Source organism: Gallus gallus, chromosome 4 (assembly GCF_016699485.2).
Source record: "Gallus gallus isolate bGalGal1 chromosome 4, bGalGal1.mat.broiler.GRCg7b, whole genome shotgun sequence".
Taxonomy (NCBI): Eukaryota; Metazoa; Chordata; class Aves; order Galliformes; family Phasianidae; genus Gallus; species Gallus gallus.
In genome coordinates this window covers 78,613,415-78,631,714 of record NC_052535.1, presented here as the reverse complement: position 1 = coordinate 78,631,714, position 18,300 = coordinate 78,613,415, and the positions used below count along the sequence as shown (strand labels likewise).

General features: G+C 35.9%; 1 protein-coding gene across 6 annotated transcripts in view; it reads left to right on the top strand.

Moving 5' to 3' along the window:
• Positions 1 to 18,300, top strand: part of EVC2 (EvC ciliary complex subunit 2) — a 63,930-nt gene that overhangs the window by 42,960 nt on the left and 2,670 nt on the right. For all 6 annotated transcript variants that reach the window (NM_001079749.3, XM_015285796.4, XM_015285793.4 and 3 more), the window contains 5 exons: positions 2,351 to 2,555; positions 4,046 to 4,168; positions 9,757 to 9,984; positions 12,175 to 12,389; positions 13,321 to 13,408. In NM_001079749.3, the coding sequence (NP_001073217.2) occupies positions 2,351 to 2,555; positions 4,046 to 4,168; positions 9,757 to 9,984; positions 12,175 to 12,389; positions 13,321 to 13,408 (859 nt within the window). The remainder of the gene's footprint in view (positions 1 to 2,350; positions 2,556 to 4,045; positions 4,169 to 9,756; positions 9,985 to 12,174; positions 12,390 to 13,320; positions 13,409 to 18,300) is intronic.

Genomic DNA, 18,300 nt, shown 5'->3' with positions numbered 1-18,300 from the left:
CTCTGGCCATTGCTTTATGCTGTGAGGTCACCTTGTGGAGGTGGAAAGGTGGGAGCCCATGCCACCACTAATGGGAAACCTTAGGAAGGGAGAGACCCTGACTGTAGCAGAGAGAAAGTACGCACAGTGCTGTGCAGCAGTTTCCTTGATAAGTTTGCGGTGTTCTTAAGCATTTATCTTCCAAGTACATTTTTGATGTGGTTGTTTTATTACTTGGATGTATACAGTACTAAATTTCCTATACAATGTACTTAATAACAAACTCCATTAGATACATAGGAACAGAACTGTGGCTTTAGAGGAAACCACTGGAACAGGCAATGTGTGGAGTCTCAGAAATAAGCACACCAAATGTGAGAAATCAAACAGGAAAAAAATGCATATTAAACTTTCTGCTTACTACTTCTACAAATAAAACAGATTTGCTTGGGTATTTTTGTCCAGGCAGCGTGTCTTTTAAGTTTGTCTGTTGTACAAGCAAGACAAGGCAAGAAACCTCATCCGCTGCATGTTTGCTTTGTTAAAGTATAAAATTCATTTGCATCTTGGTTTGGTTCTGTTTTCAAGGCCCTTGCATTTTAGTCAGCATTTTAAATACTTTTCTGTAAGCCATTTTGGTATATCTTCTAGCTTATCTTATTATCTCAGAATATATTGCTGAGAACAGACCTGCATGAGCAGGAAAGGAGATTGTATGACCCAGCAGGTCTTTCATTTCCTAATTTTCGATTCCAAGGTAATTGTGTTCCAGTCTACAGCATTGCCTGTTACATTTGTTAGATGCTATCTTTATTTACAGCAATAGTAAGCTGCCTGCTTTTTCTAGTAAAATATGGGCAAATACATATGAAAACTTCAGCATTTATGCAGTCGTTCTTACCAAAAGGCCCTTACGATCTATCACTGTCTTTTTGTTTAATCCGGTGGCTGTCGATTTTGATATTTCAGTCACAGATGCCAGCTCTTATATTTGCATTTTCATCTGCCATATAGTTTTCACAATTATTTTGAGTGATAGCTTTTCCTTTTTATTGCTTATTGAAGAGACAATGAGTCAGTCCAAAGTTTGTGAGGATCATTAATGCTGAAAGTTTTTTTTTTTTTTAATATGGACTTGACAAAATTGTGATTTGCAGACTTTACACACTATGGATTTTCCTCTGTTGAATGTCTAAGACAGCATGAGGAATGGAAAGAGTACTGTAAATGCTTATTTGGTGTAATATCGCCTTAAATAATTATTTTTAAGTGAACGATACCCATATTGAAAATGTTTTAATGTAGAGTTTAAGTGTACTTTGATGAATCAGTAAACAGGAATGGAATCAGCATTTCTAAACCCAGAAATATTTCAGTAGACCAATGAGTTTCTGTAGGCCTGTGTTACATTGATTAAAAGCATCAGGCTTAATGGAACTTACAGGATAATAACATTTTAAAAAGAAAAATGCTTATTAAATATATATATATAGTCTTCGTACTTTAAATGCAAATGCATTTTTGGGAAATAGAAAAAAATCAAAAGAAAAGTTAATCTACTTTTATCAAATATTCAAATAATATTTTAGTCACGTGATAAGAATATGAATGTAGTTTAAGGTCAGTCAGATCTGGAAGATGAATTTAAGCTCTGGCATCTTTTTCTTTTTTTTAATGTCAACTTCACCTTGACCTGAGGAGCAGTTCCCCAGACTTCTGTGTTGGAAACCTTTCTTCTGCAAAAGATGAATTTTGAGTGATTCACATTGTTAAAATGTAATCCATGTTGTTCAGACTGCTGAAAGCTTCTCAAGAAAGAACAAGTCAAACCACTTAGTGATGGGACAGATGACATATATGAGTTTATAATAAAGAGATACTTTTTCTCCACTCTCAGTGGCTGTGACAGCTAAATGCTGGGAAAAAGCACAGAGAAGCTTTACAAGAAGCCTTTACTGTAAAAAAACCCGTAATTACAAGAAGCCTTTACCATAAAAAAACCTGTAATTACAAGAAGCCTTTACCTGAATTCAGAGTTTTTATTGTCTGAAGTGGTGGTAGAAGGATTCAATGCATAAGAGAAGTGCTCAGAATTGTATTTATTTTTTTTAAATTCTGAATCTGTTTTATTTTGCAAATGATTTTTTACAATCCAGGAAGTTCTGTGTGCAGAAATTAAAGTATCCCCAGGGAAATTTTGAATACGTTGAGCATCTCAGTCCCATGTGAGATGAATAACTCCTGTACGCATAAGACAAAAAGAAATGATCAAAGTCTTGTATCTTTATGAATGCCTTTAAATTTTGTGCAAAGTTGTTTGTATTGTTTGTATCACTGAACAGCAAATGGCTTTTTTTTTTTACCCCAACAGGCAGCTTCTAACTTTGCCCCTTTCACTGTCTGAAGAGGAATTGCTCAAAATGAGGCAAGAGTTCCACTGCTGCTTTTCACAGCTGGACAGCAGTTTGGCTCTGCCCAAGATAAGAGCAAGAGCTTTACTTCAGGCTTTTGAGCTGGAGTGGAGGGATGCGCAGCTGCTGAAAGTCAGTCAGAATCTAGCAATGACCAATAAGCAGGTGGGAACATTTGGGATCTATTTGGGAATGGATGAGGTGTTTATGTAGGTTATCCACAGGTTGTCGGCCTTGTACAGGTACAGGTCCAAAGCTTCTCCATGGGGATGACCATGAAGTACACATCTCCTCTGTGTGCAGATGGTGGACCTAAAATGTAACTGAGCATAGAGGAATATACTTGCTTCACACACACCTGCATATAGCTACTGCTTGCTATACTACTCCAGCCTCTCCAAGATGAAGGTGTAGGTATAAGGAGGCAGTTGGGTGGCCCAAAGGAGCCACATTTCTGAAGAGAGTCACTGAAATGTCAAAAACTGGAGCAGTGCTAAGCTTCAGGAAGATCAGGCACAACCCAAATCATGACTTTTTTCCTTCAACCCCCATGCTTCATTAAATTTGACAATAAGGACAGTAAGGGCAGATTAGGGAGTATTTTTACAGGAATGTCCTACATTGTCTTGTTCGCTTAAGAAAGTGAAACTCCCAAGTTAGCTGATCTTTCTGGGCAAGAATATAGCTTGATATTTGATTCTTCTTTCTGAAAGAATTCTGCAGGTACTGAGGGTTTTCTTCTGTTTGGTTGTTTTAAATCTACATATGTACATTTAAAGTTGGAGAGACTTTCCCAACAACTTTCCCATCTATCAAATTTGCCCTTTTTAAAATTTTAAATAATTGTGTGAAGGGCGTTTAATGCCTTCAGTAAAATGTAAAACCTGTGGAGTCATAAACTGTTTTCCGTCCTTAAGCAGGAGAAAGAAAATTGTTTCCTGTATGATTTGTTTGATGCCATCGTAAACGAATGACTTGGCTTTTCTTTGTTTTATTTCAGTTATGTCTTCTAAATGTGTAAGTGAACTTGTGACAATTGCACTAGAAAGTAGGCTAGATCAAAACCTTAATAATTTCTGAAGTACTTAAAAAAGAAAATGACTTTGCAAAGCTTTATAGTTGAACAGATGTTATCATTTCCCTGAGAGTACATTATACTTAGTTGATATTCTTGTAAAGAAATATAAAGGTCAAGAATAATTTGATTACATGGAACGGTGCCCCTTAATACTATCATGGTTCATTTGAGATTCATATAATGTGTCTTGAAAACAATGTAGCTCTTAAATTAATATTCTATGTTCATTTTTAACCGTGCTGGGGAGATAATGTATCTGTTAAAATCTTGTTGTATTGTCACTGCTAAAGGTTGTTTAAAATAAAATTTATAATGGTTTTCATAGGAAGAATGAATATATAATTCTCCTGGAAAGGAATTTAAAAAGAAATTTCCAGCTTTGTCTGAATGTCTGAAAGGCATCTTCTGAGTGAATAGCCAACACATGCATTTTAGAAATATTTTTTCTAGTGAAAGTTGTCCTTGTCACATGTTTCATTAATTGCTGAATCTGCCAAATATAGCAAGTAGTAATCTTAATGTTAACATACCCACCTGTCTCTTACAAATAAAGTACTTTGCACTCATCTTCTTACAGCCACATTCTAAAACGAAAAAAACAGGATCCAAGAATCGAAATAAGATTGATGTTTTGAAGAAATCTTTACAGGACAAAATTTTCATTTATGAAGACTCAGTGAAAGTTGAAAACTTGACTAAGGTAAATGCAAACATTTTCTGTACTGGGGTCAGAGCCTAAATTTTAAGTAATTAAACAAGATAAAAAATGAACGACATGAAATGGAGTGAGAGGTCTTTCTACTCTTAACTACATTTTTAAGATGCATGTAAAGATTAACAGTTTGCTTTACTTTTTTGGACTTAGACTTGAAAGCGTTTTGGTAACTGTTTCATCGAATGGTTCTTGGGCTTAGTGTATGCATTGACTGCAAGATGCACCTAGGTCCTTTGGCTTTCTTAAGGAGTCTTTCAAGTAGTGGAATGTGCTTCACTGCTGAGCAAGATTTAGTTCATGGACCTCTTCAAATGCTACTCTAAACCCAGAAGTACATTCTTAGAAGATGTTTTGGGTAGGTGCTGGGTTTATTTATGCCCAAGTCATTAAGAGTGCCTTGAATATAATGGGTATCTTTTTGAAAGGGTCTCAGTCCCAATCTGATGTTGTTAATCCTTAAGGAATGGGTGGGACTTGTGCCAATACAGGATTTTAGAGACTTTGTCCCTCTCTGCCCCCAGACTTTCCATGAGATCTGCAAGATGTTGTTCATGCTCTTTAATCTTTCTTCACTTTGCTTTCTCATTTGCATGATATGAGTAACAAATTTTCTGTATCAGAGGAATATTACAGTGACAACTGTTAGACGTAGGTAGTGGTCAGCTACTATGAAATCTGTGCAGAACAAGTGTCATTGGAAGTTGAAATTGGTAGATAAAAGTACTTCCACAAATGACTGCAATGTCAATTTTAGTATAAGTTTGGACACGGTTTTGTTCTTACACTTGTTCCTTGTGCTTTTTATATTTGTATTATTAGGAATGTAAAATCATGGATCACTGTGTTTATTCAGAAATAATTTGACTTTTATGTGAGATGAGCAATTTGCTATTATTTGTTGCAGATGGTAAAAGCAAAGTTTTATCCCGCATCCAGTCTTTGAAAGTGAGAGCAAATGTTTATGCAAGAATGAGACAAGTGGCCAAGTGTATTCTGCCACTCTCTGATCATTTAAGAGCTGTTATCCGAGCGTGCATCAAATCAGTAACTGGGGACATTTGTACTTAGGGCTTCGATACCTGTTGCCATGACCTCCAAAATTGTTCTTTTTTGTTTTTTGTTTTTTGTTTTTTAACTGTAAAGTACAACTTAGTATGGGCGCAGCTCATAAGCATTTGTTTCTGTAACAACTTTGGTGCAAATATTGACTTAAATTTTTGTTAGAATTTTGTATTAGAACTGGAAATTTAGCTTCTCTCATCCTCACTGTTTGTTTTAGTTTTACATACACCATCTGGTATGCCTTTTGTTGCTTTAATTTTCCCATGGGCAGGATTGGAATTGAACGATCTTAAAGATCCCTTCCAACCCAAGCCATACTGTGATTCTATGATGCTAAGATTGAAACCTGGTCTTTATGTGAGAATATCATCACTGTGCTGTGAAAAACACTGAAAGCAGATTTTATCTACTTGTTTTTCATAGCTATTTTTAGCTATTCTGCATATTTGGCATGAAGATATTTCAGTTCTGATATAGCAGTTACCTATCTCAAAAAAAAGACAGTGGTAAAAATAGCGACATTCCTTAGTCTGTTTACCCTGTGGAGCTACAAAAAAACCCTCAATGGTAATAGACTTGCATGAGAAAAGTCTGAGGAACTGCATGTAATGAAATATATTTTCAGATCATTTCCATTATTTGTAAAATTTAAGATGGAGACATCACGAATTAGTTATTAGTGAATAAAGTATTGAATTTGGAAGCCAGTGCATTCAAGCAGAGGACTAATCATAGTGCATTGACAGAATTTGATTATTTTTTTTTATTATTTATTTACTTTGGGCATTTTAAGTGGTGTTAGCAGCAAAAGTTCAGACACAGAAGTTGACTCATCTTAAACAATGTATTTTGATATTCTAATGTATTACATTGAATTGTGCAATGTCAAGCAATGTTTTACAGTCTTCTGCTTGATATCATAAAATCCTTCATGAGTGGCCAGGAAATATTACTGGTTTAGAAAAAGTTTATAATTTAGTTTGAAACCAATATTTCATCCAGCTTTGACTGAAATCACCACATATATCGTGCTGAAGTCACATCTCCTTGCAAACTTTCATTTTCCCAAATTCATTTCTGTTTGGAGAGCTGTGATTCCAGGACTAACAACTGGCAGAAAGAAACTCGGGTAGAGAGAGGTAAATAATACTACCTGTCTGAGCAATGCAATGATTTGTGTAGGAGCAACTGATTTATTTTATGATGTTGAATAGAAGCTGAATGATAAAGCTGGAATGTCTGTCCGATGTATTTGGGTACACTTAACATATGGTTTCATACTTAATAATACGTAAATATTATCTTGTTTTGCAGTTTGGACCATAAATCTTATGGTTCATGGAATATACTGAACATCTTGTGTAAACCTGTGTGGTATTTGGAGTGGTTGACAAAGGAAGTATGTGTTTCTGTCATCAATGACATCTCTTTGGCCTTTTAATTCAGCTGCAATTAAAATATACACTCTTGTGTCTATATGAAGTGTAAAACTGCATTTCAATCCTTATTCATTATTCATTTAAATGGATTCAAACTTATGCAAGGTCACTCATTTAGTCATTCATTATTCATTCACCCATGCTCAGATTTCATAAAATTCACTTAAAATCCTTGTATCTGAAATGGAACCTTCTGTGAGGAAAGAAGCAGATTTCAAATTAAGTTGTGTGCACACATCTGTCACAACATTTGTCATTTGTGTAGTTTTTTATCTGTATCTTTAAAGGCTCATAGCACATCTTTTTCTAAACGACAAAAGCAGCCTTCAGATATTGCTTACTAATTTTGTGTCATATAAACCAAATCTTTCCACAAGCATATGTTTTCCACTTTTTGAGATATTGTAAAAATTGCATGTGTTCTGGCAGATGGACAGTATTGTAGAGATGTAAATAAAAGCTGGATGAGAAAGAGAACCAGCTCCTCAGAATATATATATTTTCATAACACATTCAAGCTAGTGAATGAGTGGTGAATAACTTAGATTATTTCATATATATTAATCAATTATAATTTATACTAGTTAAGAAGTTGCCTTAGTATGTTGGATAGAGAGCATCACAGACAAAAGCTTTTGAAAATGATCCTATTTGATTCTAGTCAGGTAGGTGCTGTTGAACTTTTTTCCCCATTCTATGAGTAGGTGGCATTATACTGAATTACATTACTATCATAATATAAATCACTCTGTTGTGATTCCATTGTTCTCAAAACTCAACAATGACAAAATTTAAAAGGTGATTTGTGGCATCAGTTGTCCAGCCTGCTTCATTTCTAGCCCTGCCCTTTAAATTGTCATCGGTAGTGTTTTGTTTCCGTCTGCGAGGAATGCCTTGGTAGACACCAGCTGTTGTTAGGGAGGTGTTAAGTGACCAAGTCAAATGTAACTTGGAGGTTTGTCTTGTGCACAAGCTTTCAAAGGAAGACTTTTAAATTATTTGCCATGGCACTGGTGTGTGGAATATTTTTTCTGCTCGTAGTCTTGTATCATTGCCTCATAAGAATATCTTGAAATAACATTTTGGATTTTGAAAATAAGTTTTCTTTGACAAGGTAGGAAAACAAAGCAACAAACAAACCTTGAGCTGGGGGGGATTGAATGCCTTGTGCAGTCCAAACATAAACTGTAATTTATAGAATGTTTTATATATAGTTATATATATAGCTTTATATATAGTTTATATATAGTTTTTGGTTTTCTGTGATTTCTGTTTGTAGAGTGTAACGTAGATATCTGAATGGTTCTGAACTGTTGGATTGTGAGGTTAGATGGGAAATGCTGAAGTTATCAGCTTTTCAGTAAAACGCATGGCATTGAAAATACTTCAAATTCATTTTATGTTTCTCACCTACTTGCAAAGAATGTAAAAAATATACACACAAAAACAATATTAGTGTAGAATATTGCCTACTGAAAACTGGAACATGGTAACAAGAAGTGGATATTTTTTGATCTAGCTTAAGGTACAAATCATCTACTTCTGTTTACTTTTTTTAAGAGCACTTGGAAGCAGCTGGAGCACCAGCTCTAGATTTTGGCCATTATTTTTGCTGTTCATTGAAGAACTCTGACTCCATTGTTCGAGAGTAACAACTTAGTTTTTGGCGTTTAGGTTTTCTGTATTTCCAGTATGATCTCTGAGCTAAGTTCTGTTCTGAAATCAAATGTTTGTTAGCCACTTCCTTGCTTATTATTTAATGTCATACACACATATTTTTCAAGATTGACTCTTTAGAGTAGCAGTAATGTTGAAAGACAGTGTCTGTCTTTTAAGATGGTGATTTGTTTCTATATTGTGCTTATAAGATGATTTCTTTACTTTTTTGTTGTAATTGTCTAACTCATTTCTGAAATATTTCCTGATGATAATCATCTTTCCTTTGTGTTCAAGGGTATTCCGGATGATGTAATGGAGATTTGGGAGAAAATCATATGAGCATGAACATACCATAAGCATTGTTTATTGCAAATCACATTTTGAATTTAGCTGTTCTGTGAGATAATAGAATTTGGGTGATACACAGTCACTCTTGGGAAATTTCTAACCAGTAAAATTTCCAGAGAAAAATCATGGGCATCATTCTCCTTTAAAGCAAACAGTGAATAAAATTAAAAAAAAAAAAAGTAGTTCTCATACACATGAATGGAATAAAAGCTAGCATGAATGGAAAGGTAATAAGTTTTTAATGACTTGAGATGCAGAAAAACAGATGCAGGGGCAATTTCTCTGGCCTTGTATGTCAGTGGTAGAGAATGGAGGGCTCATCGATCGCATTGCATTTGATTCTGTGCTTGTAAATGCAGAGTTTGCCTTTCACTCATGGATTATTTTTTTGTGTGTGTGTAGGTCCCATTAGATGTGTGGCAGCGATATAGTTACTGAGTCAGAGAATTTCAATTTGATCCTCTTTGATGTTTACTCAGTCTAGTTTTAATCCTGTCTGAAATCCATTACCAGCAGGCTCTTGATTTAGATTTTAAGGTTGTTTACAAAAGAGGATTTTTAGTTATTTGCTCAAAGAATAGTACGTTGAATTTTACTGGTCAATATCAACTGACACATGCCAATTTGAAACTAAATGTAATCTTTCCATAAATTTTATATTATTTTTGCTAAGTAGGAGGATATATTTTGTCTTGCTATTTAGTCAATGACACAGGTAAGCAGAGAGTTATTTGTATTCTAATTTTTACTCTTATTACATTAAAAATTAACATAGACCCCGTATTCCAGGTTAGTATTTAATATTAGAATTATCTTTACCTAAAATGAAACCTATCACATTGAAATATCTCACCTAACTGCAGTATTTTTTTAATCATTTTAAATACAGTAAAAGCCTGAAATGTAACGCTATAAACACGTTTTTAAGCAGTATATTTTGTGGTAACAGCTTTGATTTCTTCGCTGTTTTAATCCAGCTTGTTAATTTCAGAATAGTAAAATCATGAGTGTGCATGTAAGGCTTTAGGTTAATCTTGTTATCTTTTGTCTGTCATTATCTTTTAGGTCAATTATGAGTTGCTACTTGAGAAAGACTGTCAGATACATGATCTGGAAAATAAACTTGGAGAATATATTGCTTCTTTAGAGTTTCAAAAGAGTGTTAAAAAATGCAAAATGTTGGAGCTCTATGCAGCAGTCATAAGTGTGCAAGGTTTGCTCTTGGAAAACCTGAGCATGTCAAAAACGCTGTCAAAATCGGAATGTATTCAGATTTTAGAAGCTCATAATCCGGTAAGTAATGAAGTTGTGAAAAGGAAAAGTCCCTGCTAGGGAACAGCAGCTGCCATGGTGGCTTATTGGACTTTGGTATAGCTGTGCTGGTTTGCATCTGTTGATGGTCTGTTCTTGAATTTCTATTTATGTTTGCACTCTGGTGCTCAAAGTAAAAGAAATAAAGCAAAGAAAAGTGTAAGAGCCAGAGAAGATGATATATTATGATAATTTATTTTTACTATAGTGATGTACCTAGATCTAAAGTCAGAAAGAGCAGTATTTTGATAACTAATTAGTGTTAAAATTTTGTTGTTCACAAGGAAGGCAATTGGGAAATGATAGTGAATTGTGACTCACTAGTGTATAATCCGTGTATAATTTGTCAGGAACGTGTTACAGAATTTTTCACATTGTAATTCTAATCATACACTAAAATCCATAGCTACGTTATATTTAAATCATGGAGCTTTTAAAGATGTACCCTCCTGTTTATCCTACTCTAAGCATGCTCGCATGCCTTATGTATATAGTAGAAACTTCAGAAAGACTTTTTCCCTTCATTGTATTTGCCACACAGTTAATATGTGACTTTTTTTTTAAATCCTTTTTTAATACTTCAGTGATCAGTATTCATAAGGAAATACTCTTTTTATGTCTGCTATTTGCGACCATCCAAGTGAGGCTTCGGAGAGCACTGGAGTAGAACAAACAAAACGTTTCTTTAAGAGCAAAACCTTTTTGCTATAGGGCATCATTAGAAAGCTATTGCTGTGAAAACTCCTGCTTAAATTTTAGTGCTTTCATCTCTGTAGAGCTTCTCCTAAAACAGCAGTTAGTACATTTATATCATTCTAGACTTTTTTTTTTTAATTGTATTAAATCTGTAGGAAATGGGGAAAGTTCTATGTAGACAGTATTAAAATAATTTAATCTGGGATTATTACCTTTTATGCAAGAAGTGTAAGAGGTCCCAGAGAAGAGATTGGACACTGTCCTATCCTCTGCAAAGAGATTACCTTTAGCTTCTCTGTCCTTGAACAGATGTAGAAAAAATATTGAAGGAGAGACAGAAAAGAGATGTAGAATAGCAATGGATTCTTTATCCAACATACAAGAACTGAGCTAAAAAATATTTTAGTTTGAAAAAAAAAAAAATACTTTTGGCATTGACAATTTACATATATAATCTCCTGGTGATCAAACCTTTGTATCTGGCTGTGTTTTATTTCTGCTCCTTTATTCCACCGCCTGGCAAATTTTAACACCTGTCATTTTAAAACAAGTATATCAGATTATACAGGATTCCCAAATACTACGTTAGTGATAGTTTTGCCAATCAGTGAAACAAGCATGTTTGGCTATTTGTGAATATGATTCGTCCCCTCAGAGAGAGTGAGTTTTATTTGTTTTTGGTGTTTCTAACCAAAAAGAGAGAGTAAATCTGAGCTCCAGTGTCAAACCTTGCTAACTGAGGGGCAGACACTTACTTGGAGATGCCATGGTCCAATGAATTTCTAATATGAATACAGCTGATGAGGTGGAGGAGCAAATGGAAAAAGTACTGAATTTTTATCTAAGCTTCAGATTGGGCAGTAGGGTGCTGAGATATTTATAAAGCAGCTTGTTTGAGGTCAGGCAAAAATGACCCTTGAAGACTGGAATATGAACCCTTCCTTTTGGAGTCAAGTTTGATTATTTGACCAAGGAGAGATAGTTTGGCATGAGAGATCCAGTCCACTTAAAACTTAGGTTTTAACGAAGGGTTTTAACCCTTCAATTTTTAGAGCATTGTATTTTAAATCTAATTTTATTACTCTAAATATGAATTACTATCTTCGAACTTTATACCTCTTTAATACCAGCGATTAATGCAATATAACTGAAACTAGTCTTGCTCAGTTTTGCACACTATTTCAGCAGCTTTATGCAGCTCATAAATTAATTCTAACAGTGCCATTCTTTTACTAGATCTCAGATTTCTGTAGTGTACTTTCTAGATGTCCTCTATAGTGGAATGTTTCAGAGAGCATCAGCAGTGGAAACTTGTATCTCTAGGCATTATTCTGATATTCATCGTGTGCAAGTCATATTTACTGAAGACATTCAGTGCCTTGGAAAGTGTAATGACTGCTTTTCTTCACTCCAAATGGAATTTGTTCTTCCAAGATAAGTCACAACTTTTCATCACTATGTGTGTTCAACCTCTAGGAGATTGAAGAACTTGACAGGAAGCTGGAGTATGAAATGCTGCATAAAGAGTCAGCACAACAGCAGCAACATCTAATGAATAAGCAGAGGTGGACACCGGATGGATTGAGACCTTCAAGTGAAGTCGTAGAAACAAATGTAGACAGACAGGTGACATTTCTGCTAAGACAGGCCATGAATAGATGTATGCAGTTTATAAATCTGCACCGGCAAAGGTGAGTGCTGTGGTCTCGGGTACTGCTAACTCACTGCAGTCATTATAGACTTTAAGATACCACAGAGAAACAGCAAAGTGTTCTGCGTTGTTGAGGAGGGGCTGTACATCTGTGTTTAAACTGTGCCTTTTTTGTGATGCAGCCCAGAGTGTAACAAAGAAGTCTCAGAAGCACTGAAATAAGAAACATGGAATAATAATTTAGTTGCATTTGGATTGTGATGCACTGTAAGACTATTTCTGGATGGAGCCAATGGAAACCTAGCAATAGCAGCAAGGGAAGAAAGAATTCTAATCCTGTTACTTCATTTCCCAAGATAGTAGGTAGTGACTTCAATGAAACCTGCTCTGTTGGAATCAGAGGAAGTAGCCAAGACAATAAAATTAAACTTCCATCTGCACTGTCACACTGTAGGCTGAATTCTCTGTTGTACAGTCATCTTTGATGTCATATATAAAGTCTTCCTCCAAGATAGGCTTGTCACTTTTCCCTGACCAGTTTTTAAGTAAAAATATCAGAAGGGAAAAAAAATCCCAGTCAGGCCTCCTGGGATATATGCAGAAATATCTGTCTTGTCATAGAGTTCACCCAGAAAAAATAGAATCATAGAATTGCTGGAAAAGTTAGAATAGTTGGAAAAGACCTTAAAGATCACCGAGTCCAACCACAACCTAAGTAAATTACCCTAACAACACAGTCTTTTGGAGTAATTTCAGTTTTGTATTTTGTGCAAGACTCTGTTCTGATTTTGTGTTTTGATTCGGGGTAGGAGGATAGGGGAGACGCTTGCTTATTTTAGATGTTATGCTGTTCAACCAGCGTAGCCGATAAGAGTTATGCTTCCTGAATGGATGACTTTCAGTTATTGTTTCCTGTAATACATTCATTGTTCCTGGGAAGATTTCTATGTTAATTCTGTCATTCACTTCAGCTTGAGAGATGAGCAATGGAATTGTATGGTGCTTGAAGATCTCTTGGAAAATATAGAAATGGATGCATTTTTGGCACTTTATAGTCAGGTAAGCGTGAAATCGAACGAAGGTTCCAAGTTTAAATTACAGCTGTATCTGGAAACTTTTCTTCTTTCTTGGGAGCCATTGCAGATGTACTTGGACCCAGTTCTGCTAATAGTCATTGCCAGTTCTGGTGTTTGCAACTTACATTTCAAATCAGTTCATTCTGACCTACTTTCAGCCTTTTTAATTTTACTAAGTTGTAATACTTTTTGTTCACTTACAAATCCTTTCCGGCAGTTGTCCTGTTGCATTTTATTCCATTGAGAGATCTAAATGGCATGAGTTTGTGTTTTACAGACAGGCCTACAGTCTGATTTTCATGTGTTAAGACAGGAGTTTTGTTTAGTTCTCAATCTACGATAAATTATTTGAATTGATTGTGTTGCAAAACTAAATTACAGAGGTACTACTAGTTAAGTATTGTTTTCATAAAGAATATCACATTTTCGTTGGATATAATTTATTATCTGTTGTCTGTCTGTCAGTTCTACAAAAGGCATTAAAAATGAATTAGTTATTCCCAGGTTTTATCTGTGGGTCTTGGTTGAGATAAAAAGACAGCATCAGTGTACTGTAGGTGGTACAGCTTTTAGCATCCAGGTGTCTTGCCACTCAAGGACACCTGCAGCCACATGTATAAGAAAATGTGAATTTCAGATGCCAGCAAGCTGAGGAGAAACAGGCCGCTTAGTCTAAGGCAGTGTCAGGTTTTACAGTGTCTCAGATTTGTTTCTGTGCAGGATTATGTACTCTTTATCCTTTGTTGAACTAAATGGCTATTTGATATCAGCTTGAAGTTAGGCTGCTGTATATTACATATGCATCTCCTGTGTATTACATGTGAGATTCACTGGGAAGGTTGTGCCTGTTTTCTGATCTTTACTCTGATTTTGATTAGAAACTTGCGTCAGGGTCTCCTAAAACTCATAGGAGTGTGATAATCGCTTCGTTCTGTCTCTCATGGGGACATTTGGCCTCTGTTCAAAGCAGATTCATTGTACGAGCCTTGCTCAAAGAGGTTTGAGTCATCTGGTTGCATGATGGTTACAGCGCTGTCCTGGAGTGGAGTGTCTCACTTTGTGCTAATGAATTAAATGAGAGAAAATGCAGGAATTCAAACCTAGTCTAATATTTTTCACGTTTCCTGTTCTCTAGACATAATAATAGAGGCATGAAAAATCAATTCTGACATGTCTTGCAGAGGGTAGCATTTGAAAGTGTTTCCTGAGGAAGTTGTGACTAGCATTACCATTATTATTACATATTATCATTTTCCTCTTCGATTTTTCTCTTGCAATCCTCTTCTCCTCTCCTCTCCTCTCCTCTCCTCTCCTCTCCTCTCCTCTCCTCTCCTCTCCTCTCCTCTCCTCTCCTCTCCTCTCCTCTCCTCTCCTCTCCTCTCCTCTCCTCTCCTCTCCCACATTAAAGAATGGAACAGTGACATGGGCAGTGACAGCTATAATGCTTTCCAGAGGTAATACTAAGCTGAGGTTTTGTTTGCACATTTGTGATTGCAGCTTGTCTAGCAAGTTAAAATCTCAGAACGCTTTTCTAGCTGAAGAGGGATAAAGCTTTTGTTCATCATTTCCCTTTTTTTTTTTTTTTTTTGTAAAATATGTGAGGAGTTAACAGGCTCATGTGGATATTTTGTTCAAACATATGATGCTTCAGATACTTGCTGAGCATGGTAAATATAAGTTTTGGATAAAATAAACTTTTTTCATTTTCAACGAAAAATAGCCATGAGAACACAGACAAAAATTGAAAATGCTTTGCTGATGGTTCCCTGTAGTACTGTGGTTTAAGTCATTGGTCTTGGTGGACCAGTCATGTGAATTACTTTTATCCTTTTTTTGCTAGCTCACTGTATATTTATCTGACACATTCTGCATCCAGAAATACTGACCAGCATACAGGTTTTAAACAGCACAGACCGACTTTGCCAGATAAGCATTACCATACCAAGACCATTATCATAGCATAATTTCAGTGTTTTTTAATCTGCTTTTGCCTTATGTTTTTGGACTAATTGAAGGAATGGCTGGGACCTTGCACAGTGTCTGTTTAGCTATTTCATGGTCTGGTGAAAACACTCAACAACTCTAAGTACAAATTCTTAAAAAGACAGCATGAATACTGCATTATTCTCATGCTTTTGTCCTTAGTTTGCCATACTTGTGGGTATAGAAGGGTAGAAAGAAGTTGCATACTGCAAGCCAGCTGCTTAGCAGAAGAGTTCTTGCAAAGGATGTTATGAAATGTTTATGAACTGCTCTTAAGTATAGCTGTGCCTGGTAGAGCCTCAGCATTTACCTCTCTTATGAAGTCGTTAATTCAGGGTGTGTGGCATGTTAAGATCAGCTGAATGCTGACGCAGCTGTATATGACTTGGAAGGAGTGAGAGACAAACCCAGTGGCTGAGTGCTACTGGTCCTGATGGTGAATCATTTCAAGAGAGATCCTTTCACAGCGGACCTTGGCTCTTTTCTTAGCATTTAATTTCAAAGACTCCATCGTATATGGAGAGCCCCTTCAGATACACAAGAAAAATTCTATTCTCAGCAATTACCATAATATAATAACTCCAACTATAAATCCAAACTGTAAAGAATTACATGCTCAGTAGGGTAGCAAGTTATTAATTTATTAATTACATTGATAATAAGAATTGTTTTAAAATTTTTTTCCTTGTCGTGTTACAATTTATAGACACATTATATTGGCAAACGTTAAGAAGATATAGCTGTTGTACTTCTGCATCTTGCATTCATTCATTTCTTTATAGAGGATTTAGACTAGTTTTCATATCTGTGGATGTATCCTTCTCTGGTAAACCAGATATGTTTTATTTTTCAATCTTTTGTCCTGCAGTTTATGTGCCAATGGAGGTGGATCTGGGTCAATAAGAGATTTGCTTGAATGATAGCGAGTTCAGGCTTGTAAGCCTCTGGCTGAGAAGTTACTTTTAAATAAGCATGTAGCTGTAGCCCCAGGTACAGTAGTTGGCTCTTAAGACAACAGATGATGGAGGCAGACTGTCACTGAAAACAGCACAGTAAGCTTGAAACACAGTATGAGTCAAATTCATTCATTCTTTCATGTAGGTGTTTAAATACACGTTGCTCAGACCAAATACTTAATTCTGCTGTTTGTAAATCACAATTCATACATCCCTATTTTCACTTTGGCCAAATTCAGAGAATACAAATGAGGTTATTGGTGGCACAAGTAGCCATTAGTGTTACAAAAGATGCAAAAGCCTGATCTTTACAGTACCTCGCCATATAATATGCCTGAAGATTGAAACTCATCCCACACTAGTGTGACCTTTCCTGTATTTGAATACACATTCACTTTTACTTCCCACATAGGCAGACTGGTCTGGGTAGCTGTAGGTTTCTCTTCCTGGCACCTGCTCACAAATCAGTACTCCCTTTGCCAGACATGTGCTGGGTGCACCTGGCTGATGCTACTCACAGTACTGTTGACAGCGTTGTAGCACCTTGGAGGATGAATTAATCATGAACTGTCCTGTGCTAGAAGAGAACTAAGCAGCAGTACTAAGTACAGACCATTCTTGGTAAAGAAAAGTAAGGGTCAGAGGGGAGGAAGGAATATTTTAAGGAGGAAACTATTACAAGGGAGAGCAGTAATGAAGTCATGATGGTTTGATCATCTGCATATAGATTACTGAATAAAATGTCCTGAGACCATTCAGCCAGAGGGAAGGGTGAGTCATAGAAATGTGTCATTTTTATGTTTTTTGTAAGAACAGCAGATTTTTTAGACAGAAAAGATCAGTATAAATTGACTTCAGAAATGAAACGTAGATGCCTTTATTAAGATTTAAGCTCTTCTTTATATTTTCCCCGTAGAGGCATCAAATCACTTCTTAGAACTAAAGTGACTGTTTTGTTTTAGTATGAAAATACTGGATATTTCAAATAGCCCATCAATTTTACTAATCTATCATCAGTCTTAGCACTTTGTCTCATTCATTCTAGTATCTCAGTGATTTCCATGGAAAATATACAGCAATATGAGAGAGTCCGGGATACTTTGGGGAGTGACTATCTCTCCTGTATTTTGGAGAGGAATTCTCTGCTTGGCAATGGGAAAAGGAGACTGATTTATTTTTGTTATTGTAAATGGCCTTTTTAAAGTTGGATTAGTGATGCTTGGGGAGTTGTTTTTGCATGGATTTTGCATAAAGAATTGTCTCTTACAGAGAGTCCTTTGGTGAAATAATTTATTTCAAAAGAGATTGACGTAGTGCTCTGAGAGTTGCTCATGTGAAAAAAGAGCAGAGTTCAAACATTTGCAGAGGGATTTGGGTTCCAATGTGGGGAAAAAAGCTCACTGTCTTCCTGCATGGTGGGACCTTTTGGGTTTCTCACATAACCTGGGCTTTGTAGTCCTTTCCGTCTTCTGTGTTAACAAGAGGGTTTGCTGGATGAAGGTTGCTCAACCATCTTGAGGGACAGAGGGAGTCATACAAGAATCATCTTTTATGCCTGGCACATTCTGCATGATTCCAGCTGCCTGAGATACATTTTTACTCTGAACAGCATTGTTCTGGCATCCTTTGAGCCGTTTAACTTGCTTTAATATACTTGTCTTTCCACTGAGCATCCACTTTAAGCACATACCTGGAGGGGAACTGGTTTTTGGAAATGTCAAGTAACTGTGTCTGAAGTGAGATGGGCTACTTCAATACATCTGGAGCCAATGTGGATGGAAGCAATGAACATGAGATTTGAGATTGTGACCACTTGACACCAAAGCTGACAATGCTAAAACGTTTTTCAGTAACATTTAGATTCTGTGGTGAATGATTCCTTAACGTTAGCAGTTAAAAATCACTAACACTTTTTTCTTATTTTTTTTTAAATTTC